The 26,068-nt window shown below is 57.4% G+C and overlaps 1 protein-coding gene across 3 annotated transcripts; it reads left to right on the plus strand.

Annotated features, from left to right (window-relative positions):
* SLC8B1 (solute carrier family 8 member B1) lies at window positions 1–23,451 on the plus strand. Of its 3 annotated transcripts, XM_040443822.1 has the most exons (19): window positions 3–244; window positions 340–493; window positions 1,690–1,939; window positions 3,819–3,923; window positions 7,401–7,553; window positions 7,646–7,698; window positions 7,849–7,906; window positions 8,064–8,169; window positions 8,248–8,415; window positions 9,349–9,456; window positions 10,431–10,484; window positions 10,590–10,720; window positions 13,738–13,879; window positions 16,161–16,282; window positions 17,839–17,992; window positions 18,678–18,758; window positions 19,993–20,057; window positions 22,205–22,476; window positions 22,555–22,663. In XM_040443822.1, exons 3-18 carry the CDS (start codon window positions 1,772–1,774, stop codon window positions 22,400–22,402), a joined length of 1,866 nt encoding a protein of 621 aa, XP_040299756.1. In that variant the 5' UTR covers window positions 3–244; window positions 340–493; window positions 1,690–1,771; the 3' UTR covers window positions 22,403–22,476; window positions 22,555–22,663. The 3 variants fall into 3 exon arrangements, with proteins under 3 accessions (XP_040299757.1, XP_040299756.1, XP_040299755.1); XM_040443823.1 differs by lacking the exons at window positions 22,205–22,476; window positions 22,555–22,663 and adding an exon at window positions 20,162–21,834 and having other exon boundaries at window positions 1–244; XM_040443821.1 differs by lacking the exons at window positions 3,819–3,923; window positions 18,678–18,758; window positions 19,993–20,057 and having other exon boundaries at window positions 15–244; window positions 22,555–23,451.
* Window positions 23,452–26,068: the final 2,617 nt, after the last annotated feature.

Genomic DNA, 26,068 nt, shown 5'->3' on the forward strand with positions numbered 1-26,068 from the left:
CGGGCACCCGGACTTCAAATTCTCAATTTTCTCAAAGATTAGGAAACACTTTGATGTTCCCGGAGTCTCGCACCTAGAAAGTGCAGCCGCAGATGGGGTTGAAGCCCAACTTCCTGTGCCCGCCTCTTCCTATCAGGACTGCACATCTAATGAGAGTTGGGCTTCGGACAGGCGTACAGAAGGCGCTCGATACATGCTCTCTTTGTGAATGAGTACAAGCAATCCGTCGTCCAAAGAGAGGGAGGTCCTGACCCTCAAGCTGGGGACGCCAGAGATTCAGACATTTATTGAGCTTTTACTATGTGCTCCGATGGGTCAGCATGTGGCTTCATTTTGCAGATACCGAATCAGAAGCTCAGAGAGGCGAAGTGACCTCCCCAAGGCCGCACGGCTCGTAAGTGGCCGTTACCGGATTGGAAACTTGCGGTGTCCGGTTCCAAGTAGGTGCCAAGTGAAGTTCCGGAAAACAAGAGAAGAGGGGGAAAGTCACCAGGTAAGAAAAGAGCGCGGGGACGGGCCCCTTCTGCCCCCTCCTCTTCCCTTCTTTTCTTCTGGGGTCTCCCCCTCCCCCTCCTGCCTGGTCAGGTCATTGAGAAACATCTGTGTAAAGAATTACAAAAACAAACAAACAAAAAAGCCCAATGTGGTTTTCTGGACTTCGCTTCTCGTGAGGGCAAAAACAAAGCATGCTCGTGTATATAACACGTGGGAGGGCCAGAAGAAGGAAATCGGTGTGCCCAGGACCTGTTTTTGTTTTGTTTTGTTTTCTTTCCAGTTTGATTTCCTTGGGAGGAAATAAAGCTGGCTTTGCCCTGGTGTCGAGGTAAAAGGCAGATGCTAGGACCCAGCTCAGCTCGGCTGCTCACAGGCTGTGTGATTTTGAGCAACGCACTTCCCTCTGGGCCTTGATTTCCCCATCTCAGGAGCTGTGTGGGCTTTGGGACCTCCTTGCCACGTGACTTTGGGCAGGTTAGGGAACTCCTCGGAGCCCAGCTCCCTCCTCTGTGCAAGGGGCGGGGACGGTGACCTCTCCACCGCTGTCCTGGGGGCTGGATGAGAGAGGTGAAGGCACAGCGGCTGGGGAAACAGACCTGGCTCTGTGCCCAGGTTTGCTCATCCGTAGAATGGAAATAATAACAGTGCCTTCTCTTGGCCAGTTCTGGGAATTCAGTGAGGTCATCTGTGATAAGTGCTTAGCTCACCGCGGGACCTGCAACCGCACTGCTTCTCCGTCCTCCAATCCGTGGCCCAAAGGCCAAGTGCACCCCCACGAGTATGTTTTCGTTGTTTTGAGGGCTTGCCAAGCCGCCACCCCCGCTGCCCACTTCCCATATTGTTTCACCCACCTGGTCCCTGGAGCTAAGATCCCCTTGGAGTCCCAGGATTCCTCCTTGCAGCCCTGAGGGTCCCGGCTCAGGCTAGGGGGTGGGCGTAGGTGGGAGAGGCCTGCGTCTCCGTGGAGACACTACCTGGGGGCTTAGGAAGAAGGGCGTAACTAACCTGCCCGCAGCCGGGTGAGTTGGGTCCCTCCAGAGAGCCTCCATCCAGGGGGTGGGTTTCTACATTTGGCTTTCCTTTGGCGGGGGCAGGACGGAGGGCAGCTCCTCAGCTGAAAAAGTTTTCAGTCCCCTCCTGCTGGGGCCTGGGCTCTTTGGTGACACTGTCCCTCGTTCTCACCTCACCCTGCAGGCCACTGGAGCTAGCAGCTGTTTGGAAGTGAACCGCTGCGGAAGGGGAAGGGGAGAGCGCGGGCCAGGCTCCGTGGGGGCCGATGACCGGCAGACAGAAGGATCTGCACTGGGTGCTGAGTTTGTTCCTTGTGCTGCGGATGGTGGAGACGGTGCCCGGGGCCAGGGGCCCATTTACAGGGACCCACATGAGCTCCCCGTTTTCGGCCTCAGATGTGAAGCAGACCCCCACGGTAGACGTGTATATCCAGGTAGGAAGCTGGCATCAGGCGGGGGTATATTCACCCAATCAACGAATATTTGTTGCGTCTCTGCTATGTGGCAGGTACCCAGCTGAACCCTGGGATATACCAGGGAATGATAAAGACAAAACTCCCTGCCCTCATGGAGCGAACAGTCTTCTGGGAGGACAGATCAAGGAGTAAAACATGTAAATTTCAGGTGGTAAGACGTTAGCGGGAGCTGTGATGAGGAGGGTGTATTTTCAATGAGTTCCGAACGGGTGGTCACAGGTGGCTTCTGTGAGATACTGACCTCTGAGCCAAGCCCCGAATGGAAAAAGGAAGTCACTTATACAGACATCTGGGGAAGAAAGAGCATTCCAGACAGAGAGGACAGCAAGTGCAAAGGCCCTGGGGCAGCAGCAAGCCTGGCATGTTCCTGGAGCAGTGAGGAGGCCAGAGTGGCTGGTACGGGACGAGCGAGGGGGAGAATGTTAAGAGATGAGGATGGAGAGGTAGCCGTGGCCAGGTTATAAAAGGCCTTATAGGCTGAGGCTAGGAGGTGATATTTGTTTACAATAGTTGGGAGTCCGTGGAGAGTTGTAAGCCGAGTGTTGTCAGAATCTGATTTATTTCTTCAAAAGAGCTCTCTGGCTTCTCTGGGGAGAGTGGATTGAGAGGAGTGAGGGTGGCAGCGGGGAGAGCAGCGGAGGGGGGGGATCTGGCATAAACGTTGGGGGCACACTGCGTGGGATCTACCAACGGATGAGGTGGTGGGAGAAAGAGAGATCTCCGGCGGGGGGGGGGACGGTGGTGCTGTTGACTCGGATGCATGGAGGGAGAGAAATGCAGATGTCTCAGTGAGAGGCAGGAAGTCCTTCTCCAAGACAGGGAGGGTGGGGGCCATTGAGACAGGCTGCGGGAACTTGCATCATGCCATTCTGATGTCTGCGAGCAGGGGAAAGATCACAGTAGATCCCAAGTGAAAGACTGAAGGCAGGGGACTGGTCACCGTGACCCCTGGAGTCCCTGCCATTCCTCCTTGGGAGAGTGGAATTACAGACTCCTCCCTCTTGCCCCGAAGAGCTGGGGGTGTTCGGCGCCCACGCCAGTTTTGTAGGGCCGCAGAGTACCTTCGTGCCCACCCTCGGAGGCAGGTGAACGGGTAATTATACCCATTTTACAGATGGGAAAGTGGTTTGTGGTTAGTGTGGCTATAAAATTCACTGCAGCCTCTCGGGGCATGCTCCTCGGGGGCAGGAAAACCGGAATAACTTGTGGCTTGTGCCAGACAATCTCTGAGTTATTGAGCACTTAGGCCAGCACCGAGGCACGCTCAACAAATTCTCCCCCAACTCCCCCCCTCCCCCCCATTTAGGGACACATCTCTGCCATAGATGAGGGTGCTGAGGGTCAGGGAGGGGAAGCCAGAGCCAGGAGAGGGCCAAATACTCCCCTGGGTGTCCTTAGTGACTCAGGGAATGGGGAGGAACCGAAAAGTCCACCCCAGACTCAGAGCAGTGCCACCGTGAATTTGCCACCCCAGGGCAGAGAGCTGGGGACGGCTGCTGCTGGGCTTTAGGGGAGGGCATGACTTCCTTGGGATGGGGGGCAGGCACGCTGTAGAAGAATGTGATTCTGGAGGTTGATGTGGGGGACCCGCCTTGCTGGCTCGCTCAGATGTCAGGGAAATGAAGACAAGCGGGGGCTGGGCCTGTCTCCCTGGCTGACCCTGGGGGCAAGGAGCGGGGAGGGGGTGTGGGCTAGAAGGGGAGGCTACCCCTGCCCCACCGGGCTGGTTCCCCAGGAGCTTCAGCTAGTCACTTTTGGAAAGAGCTGAGATCACTTTGCCTCTCTGTGCCTCTGTTTTCTCATGTATCAAATGGAGACAATTGTACCAACCTCCCAGGTCTGTCACGAAGACCGAGTGCGATGGTGCCCGGCACAGCGTGTGGCAAAACAGTTGCTGACGACCTACTGTGTGCTGGGCACTGTGCAAGACTTTGGTGGCGAGGTGGGCACTTAACCAGTGTGTGAGCCTACGAATCGCTGGGGACTTCAGAACACATAGGTGCTTGGCAGGGGGGGCACCTGGGATGATGAGAATTTATAACTGGGGGGATCCGCCCTAGGCTGGAGGTAGTCGGGGAAGGCTTCCTGGAGGAAGCATCTGGGGAACCCAAGAATTGGAGGATGAATGTGGAGGAACGTGGAGGAAGAAGGCCGCGGTGCAGCGGCCCCCAGGGAGGACATGCGCAGTAGATACAGCAGTTGCCTCGCCTGAGAGCCAGCCAGCAGGGGTGGGGCCGTGGCCAGAGGGCTCAGAGACCCGAAATCTCCCCTCCCCGAGTCTGAGGTCGGTGGGAGTTCGGCGAGGGCTGGAGGGGGTGGAGGCGCGATTTGACTACGTGGTTTCTCTTTAAATTACGGTGCAACATACATAACCTCAAGGTCACCGTCTTTTCGTCTTTTCACTGTAATGCGGCCGCCGCACCCCCATCTGTCCCCTCCCCATCTCCCCCACCCCGGTCTGCTTTCTGTCTCTACGAATTGGACTGGTCCATGCACCTCCGATAAACAGAGCTGAAGAGCGTTTGTCTTTTCGGTGACTAGCTTCATTGCACCAGCACAGCGCCATCCCTTAGGGTCCCCATGCGGCCCGTCCGTCGTGTGGTGGCGGCAGCATTTCCCTCCTTCTGAAGGCAGAGTCCTAGGCCACCGCATGGATATGCCACACCTCCTCGTCCGTTCATCCCTCCGGGACCCCGGGGTCGCTTCTACACCTTTGGGCGGTTTGTGAATAGTGCCGAGGAACGTGGGTGTGCTCGTCTCTGTCTGCGACCTGGGTTTCTGTTCTTTTCGGCATATACCCGGAAGCGGATTTACCCGATCTGGTTTTGTCCCAGTTTTATTGAGATAGAACGGACATCTGGCACTGCCGCCGTTGAAGGCGTCCGGCATCACGAGTTATGTGAAGCGAGGACAGGAAGCTTAGTTACCATCTCTCGTCTCATAAAGATGAAAAAGAAAAAGATATATATGTATTTTTTTCCCCCTCATGATGAGAACTCTTAGGATTTATTGTCCTAACAGCTTTCCTACGTCCCAAACAGCAGCGCTAACTGGTCACCACGTGGTGCCTTTCCTCCCTGGACTGGTAATTCTCTTAATTTGGGGGGGATCTGCCCCACTGTTGTGTTCCATTCCCACCAACAGTGCGCGTGGGTTCTGATTTCTCCCTATCCTTCCTATTTTCCAGGTTTGTTTGCTTTATATAGCAGCCCTCCTAATGGGGGTGAGGCGATATTTACAAAGCTTTTTTTTTTTTTTTTTTTAATTCTTTGGGGTAACATTTATTCCTTTTTGAGAGCCAGAGAGACCCAGAATCCCAAGCAGGCTCCGGGCTCCGAGCGGTCGGCACAGAGCCGGACGCGGGGTTCGAACTCACGGACTGCGAGTTCTTGCCCTGAGCCCCCCAGGTGCCCCTCAGAGCTTTTAAAAGTTTGAGAAGGGGGAGGGAAATCCTAGGCTGCAGACCCGACAAAGGGCAAATATCCATCATACAGAGAGAGAGCTTCCAGCTGAAAACTCTGGCACTTTGAAGAAGGAACACACGTGACCGTTCCCGCACGAGAAGGGCACTTGGCAAGTAATCGGGGACTTGCAATTTAGCGACAAGGAGATTCCTACCGCGCTGGCCTGGACAGGACTTAGTGGGAAGCACTGGTGTGGACCCCATTTGCCACTGCTGGTGGGAGTGTGTATAATAAGTAGGGTCGGGGGCGGGGATTTTGGCCAAACCCATGGAACGTTTAACGTGTTTGTCTCTGCAAGAGACGCGGGCAGGGCCCCGCCCCTATCCTTTGGGCATTACCGTTCTTTGCTGGGCTGCTCTTGGCTTCTAGTTGCCAGCATCTTTTTCTGGAACTGCCCGTAAGCATGGTGGGAAGAAGTGCTGGGGAGCCAGCTAGCGACCGGTGGGAGTCGGTGTCTAAATACCCCAGCTCCCTTGCTAGTCCGAGGTGGGCGTGGTCCCAGCGGGATTACGATTCCGAGGTGGGCGTGGTCCCAGCGGGATTACTAGTCCGAGGTGGGCGTGGTCCCAGCCCAGGCTCACTGGTAGCTTTCTTTTCCTTTCCCACCAGCTCATTTTGGTAGTTGTATTCCATACAGCACCCAAATACTTTTTTTTTTTTTCATAAAAAATTTTTTTTTCTTCCAAATACTCACTTATAAATCCTTGTGTCCCGGTTGCTTCTGGAGGAACCCAGACTATGATACACTCTGACTCAGCCCTTTTACTTCTAGAATTCGCTCTTTCAAAATCTTTTCACATGCACTCAGAGAGTCACATGCAAGGAAGTTTATTGTTGGCAATATTGAAAAATCAGACACACCCATAGGCCTGCCAGTAGGGAAATGTTACCTCCCCTGTGTATCCTTCAGAGTATAAAATCCTCCTCCGTTGATGTTAAAAACAGATCGGCAGGGAGAGGCACCTGGGTGGTGCAGTCGATTAAGCGTGCTGACTCTCGATCTCAGGGTGGTGAGTTCAAGCCCTGCGTTGGGCTCCGCCCTGGGCATGAAGCCTCCTTGAAAATTAAAGAATTGATTCATATATAAATAAAAAAAAAAAGAAAGAAAAGAAAATTAAAGAATTGAAATGTATTGGCAGGGAGTCTAGGGGGAGTGTGATGGTTAAGGTTGGGTTATGGACCCAACCTTGGGTTAAGGACAGGGTTCTGGAGGCTCAAACCGACTGGATTCCCACCCTGTCTACCACTGAGTGGACCCCAGCACACTGCCTTCGTGTCCTTATCTGTGCACCGGGCACGATAATAGGGCTCTCCTTGAAAGATTGTGGGGCGGGTTAATTGAGATACATTTTCAGCTCCTGGCCTAGTGCCTGCCTTATAGCCATTACTCAGAACGCTTTGACTTCTATCCGCTTCTCCGTTGTAATGTGTACCGATATATTAACACACGGCACGTATGTGAAGTGATAATAGCACATTGTAAGAAGAAGAGACTGAAGACGGATCCGTTTCTGTAGAACAAGACAAACTGTGTACTAGGATGTATATACAAGGTCATTATGCCTGTAAGGTTACTCGGGAAACTAACGGTGGTGGGGCCTTTGGGAAGAGGGGGGATTGTGGCGTGTAGGGAAGAGAATGGGGGATTTAGAAATCTGTACATATTTGTGTTTGGAAACCAATATGTATTCGTGACTTACTTGTGTTAATTTCAAACACAAATTTATTTGAAAAAATTAAAGTATGCGGTTGGCACTGGGGGGGGGGGCGGTTAGGGGTCGGGCTGAAGGAGCTTGTCTTCAGCTGCTGGGATGGTCCCGGTCCGGCTGCCCGCAGGGCGGCTACCCCGGACATGGGGGGGGGGGGGGGGGGGGGGCGGGGGGGGGCCCCCGGGGGGCCCCCCCCCAACCCCCCCCCCCCCCCCCGCCCCCCTTTCCGCCCGCCCCTTCCTGCAGTGTCGTGAGGTGTGCAGCCTGAACGTCTCTGACCGCTGTGACTTCATCAGGACCAACCCTGACTGCCGCAGTGAAGGGGGTTACCTCAACTACCTCGAGGGCATCTTCTGTCGCCTCCCACCCAACCTGCTCCCTCTGGCCGTCACCCTCTATGTGAGGCCCTGCCCCGGGGGAGCTGGTGAGAGGGGCCGGTGGCGGCCCAGGCCGGACTTAACCCTCCCTCCCCTCTCCGGCCGCCCCTCCAGGCTGTTTGGCTGCTGTACCTGTTTCTGATTCTGGGAGTCACCGCCGCAAAGTTGTGAGTTTGGCCTTGGGTTCACGGACCTGCTTCTAGATGGGAACAGAGCCCCCGGGGGGGTTGGCATTCGGGTGACCCCGTGTTTAGGAGAAGGAGGTGGGCAGGGACCACCCGCCGGGGAGGCCCACACTGGTGCCTTTCTCTCCACAGTTTCTGCCCGAACCTGTCAGCCATTTGCACCTTGCTCAAGCTTTCTCACAATGTGGCAGTATCCTTTTGTCCAGGGCCTGCACCCCGGAGGGAGGGAGGGAGGGAGGGCAGTCCGAGGGGTGGCTGGGAGACAGGGCGGTGTGGCTCGTGCCCCAGGAAAGGCCCGGCCGGGCCAGGGGCCCTGGTCTGTGTCCCCTTGACGCACACCCCCCCATGGCGTCACCTTCCTGGCCTTTGGGAACGGTGCACCTGATATCTTCAGCGCCCTGGTGGCTTTCTCGGATCCGCGCACCGCCGGCCTGGCCCTGGGGGCTCTGTTCGGTAAGAGTGGCCCGGCTGGGGGGGTGGGGCAGCGGGAGCGGGTGCAGGGCGGGCTGAGCACGCCGTCCTCTCCCCCAGGTGCGGGTGTGCTGGTGACCACCGTGGTGGCCGGTGGCATTGCCATCTTGCGCCCCTTCACGGCCGCCTCCAGGCCCTTCCTCCGGGACATTGTTTTCTACATGGTGGCCGTGTTCCTGACCTTCACTGCGCTTTACCTGGGCAGAGTCACGCTCGCATGGACCCTGGGTGAGCAGCCGCGGGGCTGGGTGGCTCATCCATCACCCAGGGCTGGCAGGTGGCAGGCCAGTGGGGCACAACGTCCCTCTGGGTTCCCAAGTGAGGGGAAACCCTACTCAAGCTGGCCAGAACAACAACAACAAAAAAGGAACATACGGTTCAGATAACCAAAGGGGGCAGGGCGGAGACTGGGGTGGTGTTGCAGACCTTCACGATGTCACATTTTAACAAGCAATAGAGCCAGGGTGCTGACGGTGGCCGTCGGGGTCCTTGCTGCGCACGCGTTCCACTTCTGACTCAGGTGACGTGGTGGAGGCACAATTTATAAAGGGTTACGGAAACCCACGAGGGGCGCTGAGATGCAGAGACATCTGGGGATCAGCACAGTAGGAGCCCCAGAAAGGGCAGGGCATGCTAGCTGGAGCCTAGTGACGACTGGAGGTCTAGTCCTGGTGCCACCAAGAGCGAGAGCGACAAGTCACAGAGGGTCCCGCCCCGTCCCGCCAGAGACAGGGCACCACGCCGGGGAGGGAGCCTGGAAGAGTACCGCAGACCCTCTCCTGCCACCTGCCGATTTGCTGGCAGGCCCCCTGCTGGCCAAACCTGGCACAGCCGGAGCTCCGGGGCTGCGGTCTTGGGGCTCCCGCTTCCCAGGGCGCAGAGCAGGACACCCGCCCTTAGCGCTCGACTCAGGTCCCGAAGGCCACTGTCTGTGTCGGGCGTCTCCTCTTTGATTTCCAGACCGTGGGGGGCAGGAAGGGGAGGTGGGCCAAGGAGAGCAGAGTGGTGGGGTGGGGGCTCCAGGAAATTGCCGTTTCCCTGCGGGCGCGGGGCTAGGTTGGCACAGACCAGCGGCACCAGGCACCAGGGGAGCTGACAGCCCTTTGCTCTGGGCCTGTGGCCAGGATGCCGCTTGGTGACGGCCCGCGCCCTTGTCCGCAGGCTACCTAGGCTTGTACGTGTTCTATGTGCTTACCGTGGTTGTCTGCACCTGGCTGTACCGATGGCAGCGGAGGAGGTCCCTGGTCTATTCCATGCCAGGCACCCCAGGTAAGGGTCCGGGTCGAGCTCCCGAGAGAGGCCGGCGGGGGCTGGCACCCTCTGTGCCCTTCGCTGCTCCCTTAGATCTCTGGAGGCCAATGTCATCGTCCAGCTCCTCCGTGTACTTTTTCTACCCGTTCTCACCAAGGTCCCGCCTCCACGCTTTCGCCGGTGCCGGTGAGGCCTCTCCCCCAGCTGCCTGTCCAGGTTCTCGAGTCCCTCCTGCTCCGTGCTCTTTCCAGGGCGACATCCGAGAGCCGTCACGGCTCACATCCAGTGACGCTGCCACATACACAAATACGCGCGTAACACCCACGTACGCAAATACGTGCACAACACACGTGCATACACGCACGCGCAGCCGACCCTTGAACAACACACGGGTGCCGGTGACTCCCCCTACAGGAAGTCTGCCACGATTTTTCCTCTCCTCCCCGGTGGCAACTGAGCCTTCCGATTTCAGCACACATCACCCCTGTGCCGTCTTCCAGACCCATCATAGCCCATCAGGCTGGAGGAAGAGGGAGAAATGAAGCCCGGAGAGGGCCCTTCAGGTCACGCAGAGGCAGAACTAGGGCTGGCCGTGACTCCTCACTTGAGAAAGACCATTTTGATTTTAGGCCCCTCTTTGCCGGGCTCAGGCTGTAAGCGTTCCAGAGGACTTCCAAGGAAAGTTCCAGACTGAAAGAAAAACATGGGATGGGTTCCAAATTCTGGAAGGTCCCAAACTGAAGTCAGCAAATGTTTGAATTACCTCTTCCAACGCCCTTATGTTACATTTGAAGATGTTTTTTGAGTTAGACTTTCTCACTCGGTAAGAATCCTGGGCGTGCGTAGGGATCCTGAGAAATCCGAGCTCCAGAGGGCCTGGACACTTGGGCCCTGGACACTGCCCTGTCCCGGGGCTGTCCCGCACTGGAATGGTGGTGGAGAGCATCCGGGCTCCCTGGCCGGCTCGTGCGAAACACCCCTCTCTCCTACAGAGATGCTGTCAGACTCTGAGGTGGAACCAGTGTCTTCCAACAGCTACGACTACAGTGAGTCTGGTCTCCGTGCCCGGCGGGGGTGGGGGTAAAGAAGTGGGGAGGGGAGCGGGGTTCCTGGAAGCTGAGCCAGCCGCACACTCCCCCTTGCACACCCAGGCGAAGAGTACCGGCCGCTTCTCCTCTATCAGGAGACCACGGCTCAGATCCTGGCCCGGGCCCTCAACCCCCTGGATTACAGGAAGTGGAGGAACAAGTCTGTGTACTGGAGGGCCCTCAAGGTGCTCAAGGTAGGAGGGGGGCCCCTGGAGCCAGGCTCACGGCTCCACGACAGCGGCAGGGCAGTGGCCGCTCAACCTTCTCCAGCTAAATGACAGGGGAGGGGCTGGAGTCTGCTGAGACCCTCTCAGAATAGAGTACCTGGGACTTGATGGGGAAACTGAGTCATAGAGCTTGGCTGGGGGCCTGACCTGGGGCTCTGCCCCCACCGTGGAGGAAGGAGAGCCTCTGGGACAGAGGGAGAAGGGGAGGGGACCCCTCCTGACTGGGAAACGGGGGTCTGGGGCTGGGGTGAGGGAGTGGGTCAAGGTGAGCTCCAATGAGAATGAGATTGAGCCGTGCTGACAATTTGCTGCTTCCCCGGGGCTAATGTGTCCTGAGGTGTAGACCTGAGTGGGGTGCCCAGGCTGGTTTGCAGCTGCCTTTCACCACCCAGAGCAAAAGGGGCAGGGTCTCACCTCCCAGCCCTATCTCCTCCCGGAGAGAACCTGGAGGCCGCCAACGCGGAGACATTTTCGGCCCCTCTGTTCCAGGAGGCACGTACCACACACTTATCCGTCCTCCACGGTGGCTCCGGTGGCATCGTGACCTGGGGCCTCTCTGAGCCTCAGTTTCCTCCGCAGCAAAATGGGGACAATGATACAGTGCCCTCCTCCTGGAGTGACTGTAATTGTGAGTTGCTGTCACAGCAATGCCCTGCAGGACCCAGATCTCACCGACTTACGACGACAGTCTTTTTTTCTCATTCAAGGGCCTGAGGGCTGTCTGGGGGGACTTCAGGCTGTGTTCGGAGGTGTAGGTCCACCCAGTGTCTCATTCTGGGGCCCGTGGGTGCTGGGGATGCGCTCTGGTCTCGGCAGAAGAGGCCAAGGCCAACCTTGCAAGCGCGGTTGAAGTCTCTACTCCCATCACGTTCGCCGACAGCCCGTTGTTCCGAAGCTCGTCACACGGCCAAGTTCAGTGGGGCAGGGCGACGTATCCTGCAGACTCCTATCACTTGGCAAAGCGTGTGGGTGTTGAATTCTGTCGCGGGAAGGGATTGGAGCATCGTGAACAGTATCGAGCCTATCACGGTCGCTGTGACAATTTAATAAAAAGTAATATGCGGAGGGCTGGGTCCGGTGTCTTAACAGGCATGCTCCATTTCATTGCACCTCGCTTTATTAAGCTTCACAGATACTGTATCTTTTACAAGTTGAAGGTTTGCGGCCAGGCTGTGTTTAGCAGGTCTGTGGGCACCACTTTTCTTTTTCTTTTTTTTTTTAAATTAAAAAAAAATTTTTTTTTCAACGTTTATTTATTTTTGGGACAGAGAGAGACAGAGCATGAACGGGGGAGGGGCAGAGAGAGAGGGAGACACAGAATGGGAAACAGGCTCCAGGCTCTGAGCCATCAGCCCAGAGCCTGACGCGGGGCTCGAACTCACGGACCGCGAGATCGTGACCTGGCTGAAGTCGGACGCTTAACCGACTGCGCCACCCAGGCACCCCTAAAAATTTTTTTTTTTAATGCTTATTTATTTTTGAGACAATGTGAGAGACAGAGTGTGAGCAGGGGAAGGTCAGAGAGAGAGGGAGACACAGAATCTGAAGCAGGCTCCAGGCTCCGAGCTGTCAGCCCAGAGCCCGACGCGGGGCTCGAACTCACGAACCGCAAGATCATGACCTGAGCCGGTCAGACGCTCAACCGACTGAGCCACTCAGGCGCCCCTAATTTTTTAATGTTTATTTATCTTTGAGAGATAAAGAGTACACGAGTAGGGGAGGGGCAGAGAGAGAGGGAGACACAGAATCTGAAGCAGGCTCCAGGCTCTGAGCTGTCAGCACAGGGCCCCACGCGGGGCTCGAGCTCACGGACTGCGAGATCATGACCTGAGCTTAAGTCGGACGCCCAATCGACTGAGCCACCAATTTGTTTATTCTGTGGCCCCGCGTTACGTTCTGGTAATTCTTGCGATATTTCATACTTCTCATTATTATATTTGTCGTGGTGATCTGTGGTCAGTGCTTAGCAGTCGGTGCTTATGACTTGCTGAAATCTCAGATGACAGTTAGCATTTTGTAGCAACAAAGTATTTTCTTAAGTAAGAGATGTACATTTTTGTAGACACAGGGCTACCGTGCACTTAATAGGCGACGGTGTAGGGGAAACATAACCTGTATGTGCACTGGGACACCAGAACGTTCGTTTGACTCGCTTCGTTGCGACATTCGCTCTAGTGAGGTGGTTGGGAACCAAACCCATGATGTCTCTGAGGTTTGCAAGTCGGCAGCACTCTGTCCGTGTTATTACCTAATTTAGTTACTGGCTGGAAACACAAGGTGTGGAGTCGGTCAGAGCTGGCCCCGTATCCCAACTTCCCATACCCTTCTGTGTGTCTTTGGAGAAGTTCCGTAACCTCTCTGCCTCAGTTTCTTCATCTGGAAGGTGGGAAAAGATTAGTTCCTATGCACGGGGTTGTCGAAAGGATCAGCGGGCGAGGTGCTGTGGTCAGCCGAAGAACGGCCCCCCGCCCCCCGCCCCATGCCTGCGTCCTGCTCCCTGGAAACATGACTATGTTACCTTCATGGAAAAAGGGATTTGCAGCTGTGATTAAGGATCTTGAGATGCAGAGATTTTCTTGGATTATCCAGGTGGGCCTGGTGTCATCACCAGGCTCTTTCTAGGGAAGGAGGGGGGCGGGGGGGGGGGACGGAGTTGGAGGAGATGTGATAACGGAAGCACAGCTTGGCGTGACCCGGGTGGGGGCCGCAAGCCAAGGAATGCGGGCGGCCTTGGAAGCTGGAAAAGGCAAAGAAACGAATTCTCCCGCACAGCCTCCAGAAAGAGGTGCGGCCCTGCCAGCCCCTTGATTTTAGGAGCCTGTTCCCCAGAACTTGCCGGCAGGCACTCCGTCCTGGCAAAGGTGTCCCAGCGGCACTTGGGAGACTAATACGGGCACTTAGCCTGGGCCTGCCCAAGCCTTCGTGCAGCCCGCTGGGACGCGGGCCTCCCTCGTGACCTCCGTCTGCCTTCGCCCACTTGACAGCTGCCCGTGGAGTTCCTGCTGCTGCTCACCGTCCCAGTTGTGGACCCCGACAAGGACGATGGCAACTGGAAACGGCCCCTCAACTGTCTGCACCTGGTGATCAGCCCGCTGGTCTTGGCCCTGACCCTGCAGTCGGGCGCCTGTGAGTATGGTCCCGGGCCGGCCCCCCTCCCCCCTCCCCCCGCCCCCCATTCCGGGCCACGTTTCTGAAGGCAGAGTTGCCTGGATGGCAGAAGGGCGTCCCCGGTGGGAGGTGCCTGCTGTCCAAATCACGGCCGTCCCCTCTGTTGCCTGCTGGGGGACCTGGCTGGGGAATCCGAGTTTTCTCCTGTCTGCACCAGGCTGCCCTCGCCTTTTCCGACCTGCTCTGGCTAAAGAAATGCCCAGTGTTATCAGGTGTCTCCCAACTCCTGCTGTGCAGGCTTCTTTCTGTTACGTGCTGCCCATCCCTCTGTCCCCTGGGCATCATGTGGAGGTGGGGGGGGGGGCGGACTCTGGTGACAAATGCATGGCCGGGTGTCAGCATGAGACATCTACCAAGTTCCCTGGGGGTTTCCTCTCTGATTTGGGTGCCGGGGTGGGGAGGAGCGGGGGCACAGAGACTGTCCAGCAGGGCAAGGTGTGATCCCAGAGCCGAGAAGGGCGCCCCTTGGGGGTGCCAGCCGTCTCGTCCCTCAGCCTTTCATTCCCTACTAAGCGGGAGGGTCTCGTCTCCGGTCAGGGCACCCCCGGGGGCCCTTCTCTCATGATCTCTGCGGCTGCTTAAAAGAGTAGTTCCCAGGCATTGGTCACTCATGAGCCATCTTCTTGGTTTTTCTCCCTCTGTGTACTGTTAAATCTGACATTTTTCGTGAATCAGCTGTGCTTAAACTTACATTCACTGCAAAGGAAACTGTATCAGCCGCGCCAGTAGGAAACTGGCTTCGTTGCCGATACATGCAAGGCAAAGGCACGGCAGAAATTAAGCGTCTGAGCCGGGAGCCTTTGTTCCAGAGGGCGTTCGGCAGGTGTCGGAGACGTCACAGACCCATTGGCACCAAGGGAGACCTTCTCTGAAGGAGCCTGAGGTGTGACTCTGGCACGACAGCGTCTCGTCCACGTGCCGACACCATCCGGTGATAGCAGGTCCATCCTGGGGAGACTCTGCTTCAGGCTAACGCGTTTGTGAGCCCCCTGCTGGGCTGAGCACCGCATAGCGGGTGACTCCGGACTCCCTGCCGGAGGGGGTGTTGTGTCTGTCGCCAGAGCCTCCCAGCCTCCCTCTCTCGACCACCCCCAGAGCCCTCTTCCCTGAAGGGCCACTTTTCATATGTGGTGGTCACTCCTCCATGCCAAGACCCCCATGGCTCCCCAGCGCCTCTTGGTACAAGTCCACCCCCCCGCCGGCCATCATTCGAGCCCGCCGCCTTCCCCAGCCTCTTCTGCTCGTGGGATACCAACAACCTGCTTGGTTCCTCCCCGGTCCAGCTCTCCCCTCTCCTCCCGTGGCCCTCGTGCCCTCTCTCCGCTTATGACTCATATCCTCGACGCCGGAGGAAGCCCTCCCTAACCACCCCACATCCAGCCACCTCCTAAAATTCCCCCAGAACAGGCCTAGCCAATGCAGAGGAAGGGGCCCCCGACCCAGGCGTCAGGTTCCAAAGCCCAGACCACGTTCTGTGTCAGAATCGCCTCCTGAGATTCTGACACAGTGTGCTGGGGACACGGTTCTGTGTATCAGCTGCCTCGTGCAACTCTGTCGCCAGCTGACGCTGGAGAGCCCGTGAGCTAGACTGAAAGAGAACAGGAGGAGAGTCTGGGTCGCCAAACCCTCCACTGCCTTCGAGTGGTGAAAAGGGTCACGTGCGGAGAATTCCAGAGCGTGCTGCCTGCCCGTAGGTGGGGCTTTCTCCTTTTCGTGTTTTGCTACGAAGCCCCCGGAGCTCACGTAACTCTCACTGGGCTCCTTTGGGGAGCGGGTTTGTCGAGAGAGCAGACGTGGGGCCCCAGGGTCAGTGGGTAAGCGGCGGGTTTGACCGCACGGCTCATTTAGTGGAGTGGTGCTGGCCTGAAGCTCAGTCAGCATCATGGTTGACTAGTGATGTCTGCCACGGCGGGGGAGAGGACGGTGGTGGGGAGCGGGCTGAGCCACTCCCGTCCTAGTCTCACGGGAGAGGGCTGGGGAGAGTCTGTCTTTCACGGGCCTGCTGCCTTTCCAGTATGACTAGCTTGAGGCAGGGGCTCTGCCTTTAATTTCTCCGTCCCCTTGCGGTGCCCGGGACAGCACTGGGCACGTGGCGTGTCCAACGACAGAGTGCAAGTGAGTTTTATCCCTGGGTCTCTCCGCCAGCCCCTCTCGCTCACTCCGGGGAAGACGTGTGCCCTCCAGGAGGCGCGGCCACGCGGAAGCAGTGGTCCCAAGTCCCTTTGTTGCCTCTCTGCAGACGGCATCTACGAGATCGGTGGCCTCTTTCCTGTCTGGGCCGTGGTGGTGATTGTGGGCACAGCCCTGGCTGCGGTGACCTTTTTTGCCACATCCAACAGTGAGCCTCCCAGGTTTCACTGGGTAAGAATCTCCGGTGCTCCGGGGTGGGATGAGGGGACACTGGAATCTTCCAGAAAGATGTGTGTTCGTGCTCCCGGGGCAGTTAGGCCAGTAATCACTTTCCGTGATGACAGGTCTTTAAAGCCACTTTTGAGACTGTTGGGTTTGTTGTTTTTCTTTTTTAAGTTTATTTTGAGAGAGAGAGTGCACGAGTGGGGGGGGCGCTCAGAGAGAAGAGGGGGGGAGAGAGAGAATCCCAGCGAGGCTTGAACTCCCCAACAGTGAGCCGAAATCAAGAGTCAGACCCCTAAGTGAGCCGCCCAGGTGCCCCACACTTTGGACAGTTTCGTACCTGTTCAAGGTTCTTTCTTTCTTTCTCTTTTTTGGAGCAGCTTTATTTGATTGAGATGTAATTCACATATCCTGATGCAACTCACCCCTGTAAAATATGGGATTTGGTGGTTATTATTATATTCACGGAGCTGTGCAGCCATCACCGTTATCAGTTGGGGAGCGTTTCAACACCAAAAAAGACACCCCGCGCCTGTCACCCGACCCCTGGCCACTGCCAGTCTGCTTCTGGTGCCTGTGGATTCGCCTGCTCTGGACTTTTCGTAGACACATACGTACACAATATGTGGTCTTTTGTGACTCTTGCGTCGTGTTTTCAAGGTTGTTCCGGGCATGAGCAGGGATTAGTGAATCTCTCCTTTTCGTGGCTCAATGCCATCCATCGTATGGCGATGCGGCACATTTAGCTTATCCGTGCATCATTCACGGACGTTCTTTCTACTTTGGGGATGTTACGAGTAACACCGCTGTGAACTTTCGCGTAAAAACGCGTGGCTGGGAGGTTTTGTTTCTCTTGGGTGTATTCCTAGGCGAAACGGTGGAGTCACTTTTTGAGGGATTGCCAGACTCTTCCCTGCTGCCGGAAACCCCTGTGTCTCCAACAGCCAGGTCCCAGGGATAGAATTTTCCGGTGTTCGTGGGTGGGTTTTTTTCCCATTCTCTCCACCCTGCAACACCCTGAGGAATTTTTAGGCAGTATGTCCAGAGTTTACTCTTAAGAGTTCACTTAAAATGTTCTTTTTTTTTTTTTTTTTACTATTTATCGATTTTTAAAAACTGCGGATTTTAAGGCATTGGCACACGCTCCAGCAGGGAGCGTACCTTGAAAGACGTGATGCGGAGTGAATGAGACCAGTGACAAAGGACCACGTTTGCGTGCAGCCGTGTATATGGCGTGTCTAGAGCAGGCAGGGAGCAGAGTAGCAGCTGCTGGGCACCGGAGGGAGGTGGGGTGCGCTGGGGAGTCCCCGCTAACGGGGATGGAGTTTCGTCTATGGGCCTCTGGCCCAAGAGAGCTATGACAAAAGAGTAACACTGAGCTAGCATTTTACTGAGCACTTACTGTGTGCCAAGCACTCACTGCTTTGAATCCGTTAACTCATTTATGCTCGTGACAATCTCAGGGGGTAGGTACTGTGATCATCCCATTTTACTGATGGGGGAACTGAGGCCGTATCCCTGCTGGGGACTGGCCTTGGGCCATCAGCGCACCGTTCCCTCCCCAGCTCTTTGCTTTCCTGGGCTTCCTGACCAGCGCCCTGTGGATCAACGCAGCTGCCACAGAGGTGGTGAACATCTTGCGGTCCCTGGGCGTCGTGTTCCGGCTGAGCAACACCGTCCTGGGGCTCACGCTGCTGGCCTGGGGGAACAGCATCGGAGGTGACGCAGGGCCGGGTGGGCTTCTGGGATGAGTGCCGGCATTTCACTGTCCTTTGCTCACCTGGCCAGAGTGCCTGTGGGCATGTGCTCGGGCCCACTGTTGCTCTGGAGTGACCATAACTGGTCATAGGGGTGAGATGGCCTGGACCATAGGTGGGCCAGGAGACTGTAGAAGCCCTCGCCTCTTCCCCCTTGTCCGATGTGTAGACATGGGGCTCCCCGTTACAGCCAACCACGCTGAATGTGTACGTGGGGTATGCCACCTACGCGGGCATTGACACATGCACCCATATACCCTTCTCTAACTGCTGCCGCCGGGTAGGGTTGGCCAGGTTGTGCGCTGCACAAGAGCATTCAGACAAGGAGTCAGGGGGGCTAAAATCCACATCTCCTTCCATTCACCTTTCGGGGTACTTTTTTCTAATTTGCATAAAGGTGCTATGTGTGCTGGCCGTAATGGCATGTCACACCCCGGGTGGGAGGGAATGGGATAGAAAGAATGAAGGAGGGAATCATGTCGTGGGAGGCCGTGGCCGAGGGCCCAGCCAGCTACCGCAAGGCCCAGATGGGCATTCCTGGGTGTTTGTTGACCGAACGACTCTGGTTAAGAATTAGGGAGCGAATGACCAGAGGGCCAGGGGGAGCCACTCCCCACCCCTCAAGGGGGTCTCTCGTTTCCACGCAGACGCCTTCTCAGATTTCACGCTGGCCCGCCAGGGCTACCCGCGGATGGCCTTCGCAGCCTGTTTCGGCGGCATCATCTTGAGTATCCTTCATGGGGCCGCCCTCCCCTCGGCTCTGGTGGCCCAGCCTCCGAGGGCCATGGGCGTGCTCGGCGCCCCACCCCTGCGATTGGCCCTTGCTGTACCCCCTGGGCAGGTGATGTAGCTGCCTGAGACTTAGTTTCTTCATCTGTAAAATGGGCGTGCTGAGAGGACTGACCTCAGAAGGGCTGTTGTAAGGATTGAATGAGGTGACAGAAATGCTTGGTGCCTGGTGAGCCCCCAGTGGACGGCAGATACTCTTTTTCGTAGACGCCCCCATGCCGAGCTTATGCGGGCCCTTTGGAAGACCCTCTTCCTCCTTCTTATGGACATCGTGGTCTGTAGATGTTAGGGGGTGGCCAGCTTTTTCTTAAAGGGCCGGAGAGTAAATAGTTTAGACTTTGTGGGCCCTGCCAACCTCTTTTGCCACCACCTGACTCTGCTGTGGTCGTGTGGAAACAGCCATCGGCAATACGGAAATGAATGGGTGTGGCTCTGTCCCAATAAAACTTTATTTGTAACAGCGGCCTGCGGGCCGCTTGGCCTGGGGGCTGTAACTCGCCACGCCCTGGTCTGTTCAGGAAAGACAAGGACGAGCCCCCCCCTCCCCCCCCCTCCCGGGGCTGAGAAGAAAGGGCTCCGGCTGCAGTGCCACCACTCGCCAGCTGTGTGACCTCGGGGCTTTGCACACATCTTACTCTCCGAACCTCAGCAGTCTGTAAATTCAGAATGGGTTGGCGTGGAGACTGATGACGGGGTAAAGCACCCAGGGCGGTGCCCGGCACATAACGTGTGCCCAGCAAACGTGGGCGGGGACTGGCCGTTTGTCACTCCTTGGCCGGCCAGAGCCTTCCGGGGGGTGGCGCTTTGAGACCTGGTCCTGGCTTTCTCGCTGTGGTCTCTCCTGAGCCCTCAGGTTGCGGTGGGAAGGAAGGAGCCCTGCCCAGAGCGGCGTCCCTTGAACGACACCTGTAGATGGCCTTGACCCGTGCTCCGTCACAGGTCGCCTCCCCTAGCCGCAGGGAAGCCCAGTGCTTACCAGGGACCAAGCACTTCTGCAAACTCATTTCTTCCTTGCAGTTTGAGTTAGAAATGTACATTAAAAGGGGCTGAAACTGGAAAGGGTCCCCTCAGGGTTTGGGGGGGCTGGGGGTGCATAGACCACAAGGGAAGCCGAGGGGCGTGGGGTTGGGGTTGTGGGCGTTGTTCCAGCAAACTTCCTGAGCCCGGCTGCAGATATCCTGGTGGGAGTAGGGCTGGGCTGCCTGCTCCAGATCTCCAGGAGCCACGCGGAGGTGAAGGTGAGTGGCCGGACCCCTGTGCAAGGGGCCCCTTCTGGGATTTTTCTTTCTTTCTTTCTTTCTTTCTTTCTTTCTTTCTTTCTTTCTTTTTTTTTTTTAAGCAGCCTTCACACCCAGTGCGGAGTCCCACGCGGGACTTGAACTCACGGCCCTGAGGTGAAGATCGGAGTTTCTCTCTCCTCATCTTTCTCCTGTCCCCCAGTGCGAGAACATTCCCGTCTCAGCAGCATATGCTTGCTGGGGAGAGGTGTCACCTGAACTTGTGACAAGTCAGAATGTGTAGAATATTTTTAAAATAGCCTGAATGCAGGGTTGACAAAAAATGTATTCCTTGCAAGTTCCCAGGGTAATTAGGATATAGCTTTGCGGCAGGGGTGGGGGGGTGGGAGTAGGGGGTCAAGAAGGCCCTTGGATTTATGTCCCGGTCAGTCACTTTAAGTCTCCTGCCGTGTGACTCTGGGTGAGTTAGGACATCCCTGGGCCTCAGTCTCCTCACCTGGGAACTGGGTGAGATGGCGCCCCCACAAGCTTCCCTGATAGCATGCGTGAGGCAAGGGCCAGGCCGAACCCCTTTGCCCAAACTGCCCACAGAGGACAGGCCAGGAGGGAGGATTAAGTCAGCCCCAGCAGGGAGCCTGGCAGATTTGGAGAAGGTTCTGAGACGCACTTCGTGGAGGTTCTTAACGCTTCAAGGATGCCCGAGGGGTGCAGGAGACCTCCTGTCGCAGGCGTTCCAGCGGGTGGGGGCTGGAAACTGCGTTTTACAAGCAGCTCCCCGGGGACGGATGAAGGTAGGCGGCTTGAGAAACCCTGTTCCAAACAAGGTTGAAAACGTCAGCCCTCACCGGGACCAGGGAGGCACCCCAAACGTGTGCGTGATTCACGTGGGCCTCATGCGGCCAGATAGTCCACATTTTCTAGAGAAGAAATCAGGATTCCCGGGGGAACTTTCTCAAACGTTGCTCAGGGCAAACGGGAAGCCGCCCCAGGCAGATTCGACCCCGCCCCGGCCACCAGTGCCTCGGGCATCTCTGTTCTTAAGGACCCACCGCCGGGGCCCCCCACGCGAGAGCAGCTGGGGTGTCGTGGGCCTGAAAGGCGACGTTATCAATGGGAACCGTCACCCATGCTTTCCCTGAGGGGCTCTGCTTGGTGGTGACTCTTGCGGGGGGGGGGGGGGGGGGGGGAATGAAGGTGGGGCGGGGCCCGCCGTCGGCGTTGCCGCCCCCACAAGCAAATAGCTACTGACTGCTTGGAAAGTTTGCTTTTCCAAAAGGTAAACACGGGCTGCAAATTTTGTTTAGACGCTTCACGGTTTAATAGGTTTCTTTCATGATCCATTCCCGGGCAGTTCCAGTTAATGAGGATTTAGGGTTGGCTCCCCAAGGGGCCGATTTCTTCCTTTCTCTTGCTCTTTGTGGGGTGTGTGTGTGTGTGTGTGTGTGTGCATTCCACTGCCTTTGTGCGGAGTTTAGGGATGGAAGGCATCACGGACGGATGGCCAAGGGCTGGTGTTGGGTGGAAAACGCAGCTGCTCTTAAGCACTTCGCCTACGATTCCGTTTCTGGTTTCAGGACGGACGTGCAGGTCTCCGTGTGTGGATCCACACGCGTGTGTGCATGTTCGTCCCTGGGCGGGGAGGCAGGATAGGGTGTCGTCGGTAAGAGCTTGGACGTGGACGTGGGCTCTGGCACCAATTACTGTTTCCTCGCCTGTGCCTTGGGGTGAAGACGCTCCCCTCACAGGTCGTCGGGGGAGGTCCTTACCCCGACGCACAGATGAGACGCTACGTGGAGTGGGTGAAAACACCCAGCACAGCACCCAGTTGTCGAGTCCCCCATGGATGTTAGGTGAATGCTAAGTCCAGGAGGCAGGGAAGCAGGGAGAGGGTCATTTCACTTCTTTTCGCTCTTCTGTATCGCTCGAGACCTTTCCACCACCTGCACGGAACGTGCGTATGTAACAGACCGTGTTAGTTTCCTAGGGTTACCATGGCAAGTGACCACCAGTTAGGTAGGTGGCTCAGAGCGTGGAATTTGAGGGCGGGGCGTGCCATCCCACGGGGCCAGAGCTCCCGCACCTGGCGAGGGGTGGGTGACGGACTGGTGGCCGCGGTGACCCCGCCTCTCCCCCCGATCCCCCCACAGCTGGAGCCAGACGGACTGCTGGTGTGGGTCTTGGCGGGCGCCCTAGGCCTGAGCCTCGTCTGCTCCCTGGTCTCGGTCCCACTGCAGTGCTTCCAGCTGAGCAAAGTCTACGGCTTCTGCCTGCTCCTCTTCTACGTGAGCTTCCTCGTGGTGGCCCTGCTTACCGAATTTGGGGTGATTCACCTGAAAAGCGTGTGAGTGACGCCGCGTGGCCGGCGCCGCCTGGTGGCCGGGAGGTGTCACTGCAGGCAGAAAGATGGAAGTCGGACCCCGTGGGGGGGGGGGGGGGGGGGGGGAGGGGGGGGGGGGGCAGGGGCGCCCCCCCGGGGGGGGGCCCCCGGGGGGGGGGGGGGGGGGCCGTGAATGGGGCTGGAGGTTCCGGGCCGCCGCCCTGGGCGGGGCGACCAGCTAAGCCTTGTTTACGGGACGTCGGAGACCGGGCCTGGCTGTGGACAGAGTTGCAGACAGAAGGCAGACGTCCTTGGATGATCGGCGGAGCCTCTCGGAGGCTGGGGTTGGGGGTGAAGTGGATGGCGAAGTGCCTTCCAAGCTGTTATTGGAAGACCACCGGCGTGTCCGGGGCCTGGAGTCACGCCCTGCTGCCTTCCCGCATCTTCTCAGGGCTCACTCAGACCGCTGCCAAGCCTGGGCTTAGCCAGAGTGACTCAGAGGGCGGGCACAACACCACGGGCCTCAGGCCATCGGGGCTGAGTTCTAGAGCTGCACCGTCCGACAGAAATGGAATAGGAGACACCTGACTTTGAGATTTCTAGTCGCCACGTTAATAAAAGCCAAAGCAAACGGGGGGGGGGGGGGAATTCGTGGTACCATACGTATGGCTCAGTGGCCCCAAACTAGCAGCACGTGGCTCTGGCCCCCTCAGCGGCCACCGTCCTGGACGGCACAGCCCTCGACTCTACCTCCGGGACTGTCTGCCGACTGTCGCAAGCGCCTCTGTGCCCTGAGCTTGGGTTTCCCCAGCTGTGAAACAGGAGTCAATTGACTGTGGCCCTGTGCCTACCTCAGGGGGAGCCCCGGGCCGGGGTCACAATGCCCGAAAACTCCGGGGACAGAATGAGTGCTCCCCAGTGCCTTCCCGCTGTCCGCCGCTGCCCTGACTTTCCAAGGAGCACCTACCTTTTCAGTTTGCCCGGCCGCCTTATGCCAGCAAGTGGCAAAGGGGTCCAACTGTCTTTTTTTCCAGTGAAAAAGTCATTAAATATTTCAAATGTACAGAAAGGAATACACCCAGCTCTTACCAGTTCTTCCTTCCCTGGGCCAGGTGACGAGCGGCTGGTTCCAGGGCCAAAGGCTCTTGGGCCTGATGGATCTGTGGCACATCGAGGGGTGGGGCAGGGGTGGGGGGGTCAGGGGCAACCATGGACGAGCCCCCCCCCCCTCTTTCCCCACAATACGGGAAGCCATGGGACGGCACCTGATGGAAGTCACGAGGCAGCAGCCACGTTTACAAAGCAGAGGCCTTTATTAATGTGCCAGAAATCCGGAGACACGGTGGGTTTTCTAGGTAACAAAACACCGATGTACAAAACCTTGCAGCGTCGCTCCCGCTATCCATACAAAATGATTGTCACATGGTGTGGAGTAAGGCTGGGTGGGGGGAGGGAAGCAAGGAGGAGGGACCAGATGGCGTCCCCCCAAAGCGGGGCAGGGCACAGTGCCATCACGGCTGCTGGCAGGTTGCGGGACCCAGGGCGGGTTGGCGAGGTGGACCTCGGTTTCATTCAGCTATGACGTGGGAGGTGAGGGCATGTGAGCTGGATGATGTCCCAGGTCCCTCAGAGCTCACAGTCCTGGGTGACCCCCAGGGGCCAGCCGTCCTTAGCCTCAATGACAAGGGCGCCCACTGCCAACGGGAGTCTGGCCCGCGGCATCCATCCCATCCCCCACACCGGAGGCCTCAATGACCCTGGCGCCCCTCCCCGGTTCCTGGGGGGGAAGGGACTAGAATGAGGCCCAGGCACTGAGGGCAGGGGACCTATCCTTTGTAAGCTGTCCCTCGACTCCTGCTTCCAAAATACCCATTTCAATACACAAATGCTAAAAGGCACCCAATTGTGCAAATAAATAAAGTTCCTTCTCTGGAGAGGGCAAAGGGTTACGGCCTGGTGCAGGGCTGCCTGGATTGGCTGGTGGCCCTCCAGAGCCGGAGAGGACGATGCCAGTCTCCTGATGCCCCATGGAGATCTCACTGGTTCATTGTTTCCCCAAAGGGCTGTGCTTTAAAAACAAAGCCCCCCCCCCCCACGCCACCCCCCCGGGAGGGGCACAGCTGTGCAGCGTCATTAGGGCCGTCCCGAGAAGGCTTGGCCTTGCGGATGGCCGGGGAGAGACGGGGGGGGGAAGGGGGCGAGCCAGTATGGCACCCCTGGCATCAGGCCGGGGACCTTCTGCCCACCCACCTTCCTAAGTTCTGGAAGGCAGTGGAGGCAGCTGGGAAGCCGGGGGAGGGGCAGGAAGCCCAGGCTGGGTCGGCAGCCCAGGAAAGCTGACCTTGGAGGTCCCTGTGCTCTGACCCCGCCTCTGCCGCGCCCACTGAAGCGGCCCCCCAACTGCCTTCTCTGGATTTGAGCACCGGTCCTGCCCCAGCCATGCCGACCTCAGCGAGCACTCCCACGAGACACAGGGGGGCTCGGTTAACCGAGCGCTCAACCCAACCTACTTGTGCACCACCCCCCCCCCCCGCCCCGCCCCCGTTCTGGCCTCGGTCGAGTCCACGGAGGTGACTGCTCAAGGCGCGGGGGGAGCGGTCCACGTGGACTGGCAGGGGCCCAGCCACAGGGCTGCTGTGGACGTCCCTGTAGGCCCCTTCCCAGCAGCAGAACCTAATGCACGATGTGAAGGGGCTGCCGCTGTCTTTAGCAGAATCCCGTGTTACCCAAGATGTGTCTCTGCTTGAACAAGACGATCGCAAGGAAAAGGGACTTGGTGGAGAAAGCCCATCTCGGGAACTGGTCCGGGGTGGTAGCCATCAGCCTGGCCTCTTCTCGCTTTCCTCCCCCCGCTGGGCCGAGGTTCTCAAGGAGGCCATGTCAGGATTTGCAGCAACAAGGGTTAAACCGAAGGAAGCGTGGGATGTGGGAGAAGGCTTACAGAGCCAGGATGTGAAATTCGCACAATCTTGCGCTGCCCAGCGCCGGCTAATTGGGATCTGACCACACGGGTATAATCACACCCCTTGATTACTCTTTCCATTAGGACCTAGGCACTGCTCCCCCAAAGGAATGTTCTATTACATTATCATATATATAGAAATACTAACCCCGAGGATGTAGGTTCTTTCCATCCTAAGTGGTTTCCTCCCTAAAGCAGGGCACAGAAACCCCGTGACGTGGGCCACAGGGAAAGTTACTGGGGAAGCTGTCAGCTGGGACGTGAGTGTGAGAGCAGCATCGGGAAGACGGTCTGGCTCTGGCCTGGGGAGGGGCTGGCCCACTTTGAAGGCGAGCCCTGCAGAGATCGGCAGGATCTATCCAAGTGCTCTTCTTCTGATGAGGCCTTCTGGAACTTTCCACATTAGGAAGAGCTCACGGTGGCCTGACCGCCCCCCAAACCAAAGTGACTTCTGGGGTTAAGGAAGACAGGGCAAGGTGGTTGCACAGCAAACCCCGTCTTGTCTTTTTCTCTTCCTATATATAAATATGTGCATATATATGGGTGTGTGTGTGTGTGCGCGTGTGTGTGTGCACGCACGCGTGCACACACACACCTTTTTTTTTTTCTTCAATACATCGTAGTAAAATAATACTATTGTGTTATTGCATAGAAGGGATGGCTGCCACAGGCTGGGGTTAGGTGATGGTCTGGGAGCGCTGGCGGCTGCCTGGGAGCTGCGGGGTGGAGGGG

Source organism: Herpailurus yagouaroundi, unplaced genomic scaffold (genome assembly GCF_014898765.1).
Source record: "Herpailurus yagouaroundi ecotype Mexico unplaced genomic scaffold, PumYag 191, whole genome shotgun sequence".
Taxonomy (NCBI): Eukaryota; Metazoa; Chordata; class Mammalia; order Carnivora; family Felidae; genus Herpailurus; species Herpailurus yagouaroundi.

Coding starts and splice junctions, on each gene's coding strand:
- SLC8B1 (XM_040443821.1), top strand. CDS start 1,772: ATGACCGGCAGACAGAAGGATCTGCACTGGGTGCTGAGTTTGTTCCTT. Junction 8,416..9,348: donor CACGCTCGCATGGACCCTGG/GTGAGCAGCCGC, acceptor CCTTGTCCGCAG/GCTACCTAGGCTTGTACGTG. Junction 17,993..22,204: donor CTGGGGGAACAGCATCGGAG/GTGACGCAGGGC, acceptor ATCCCCCCACAG/CTGGAGCCAGACGGACTGCT.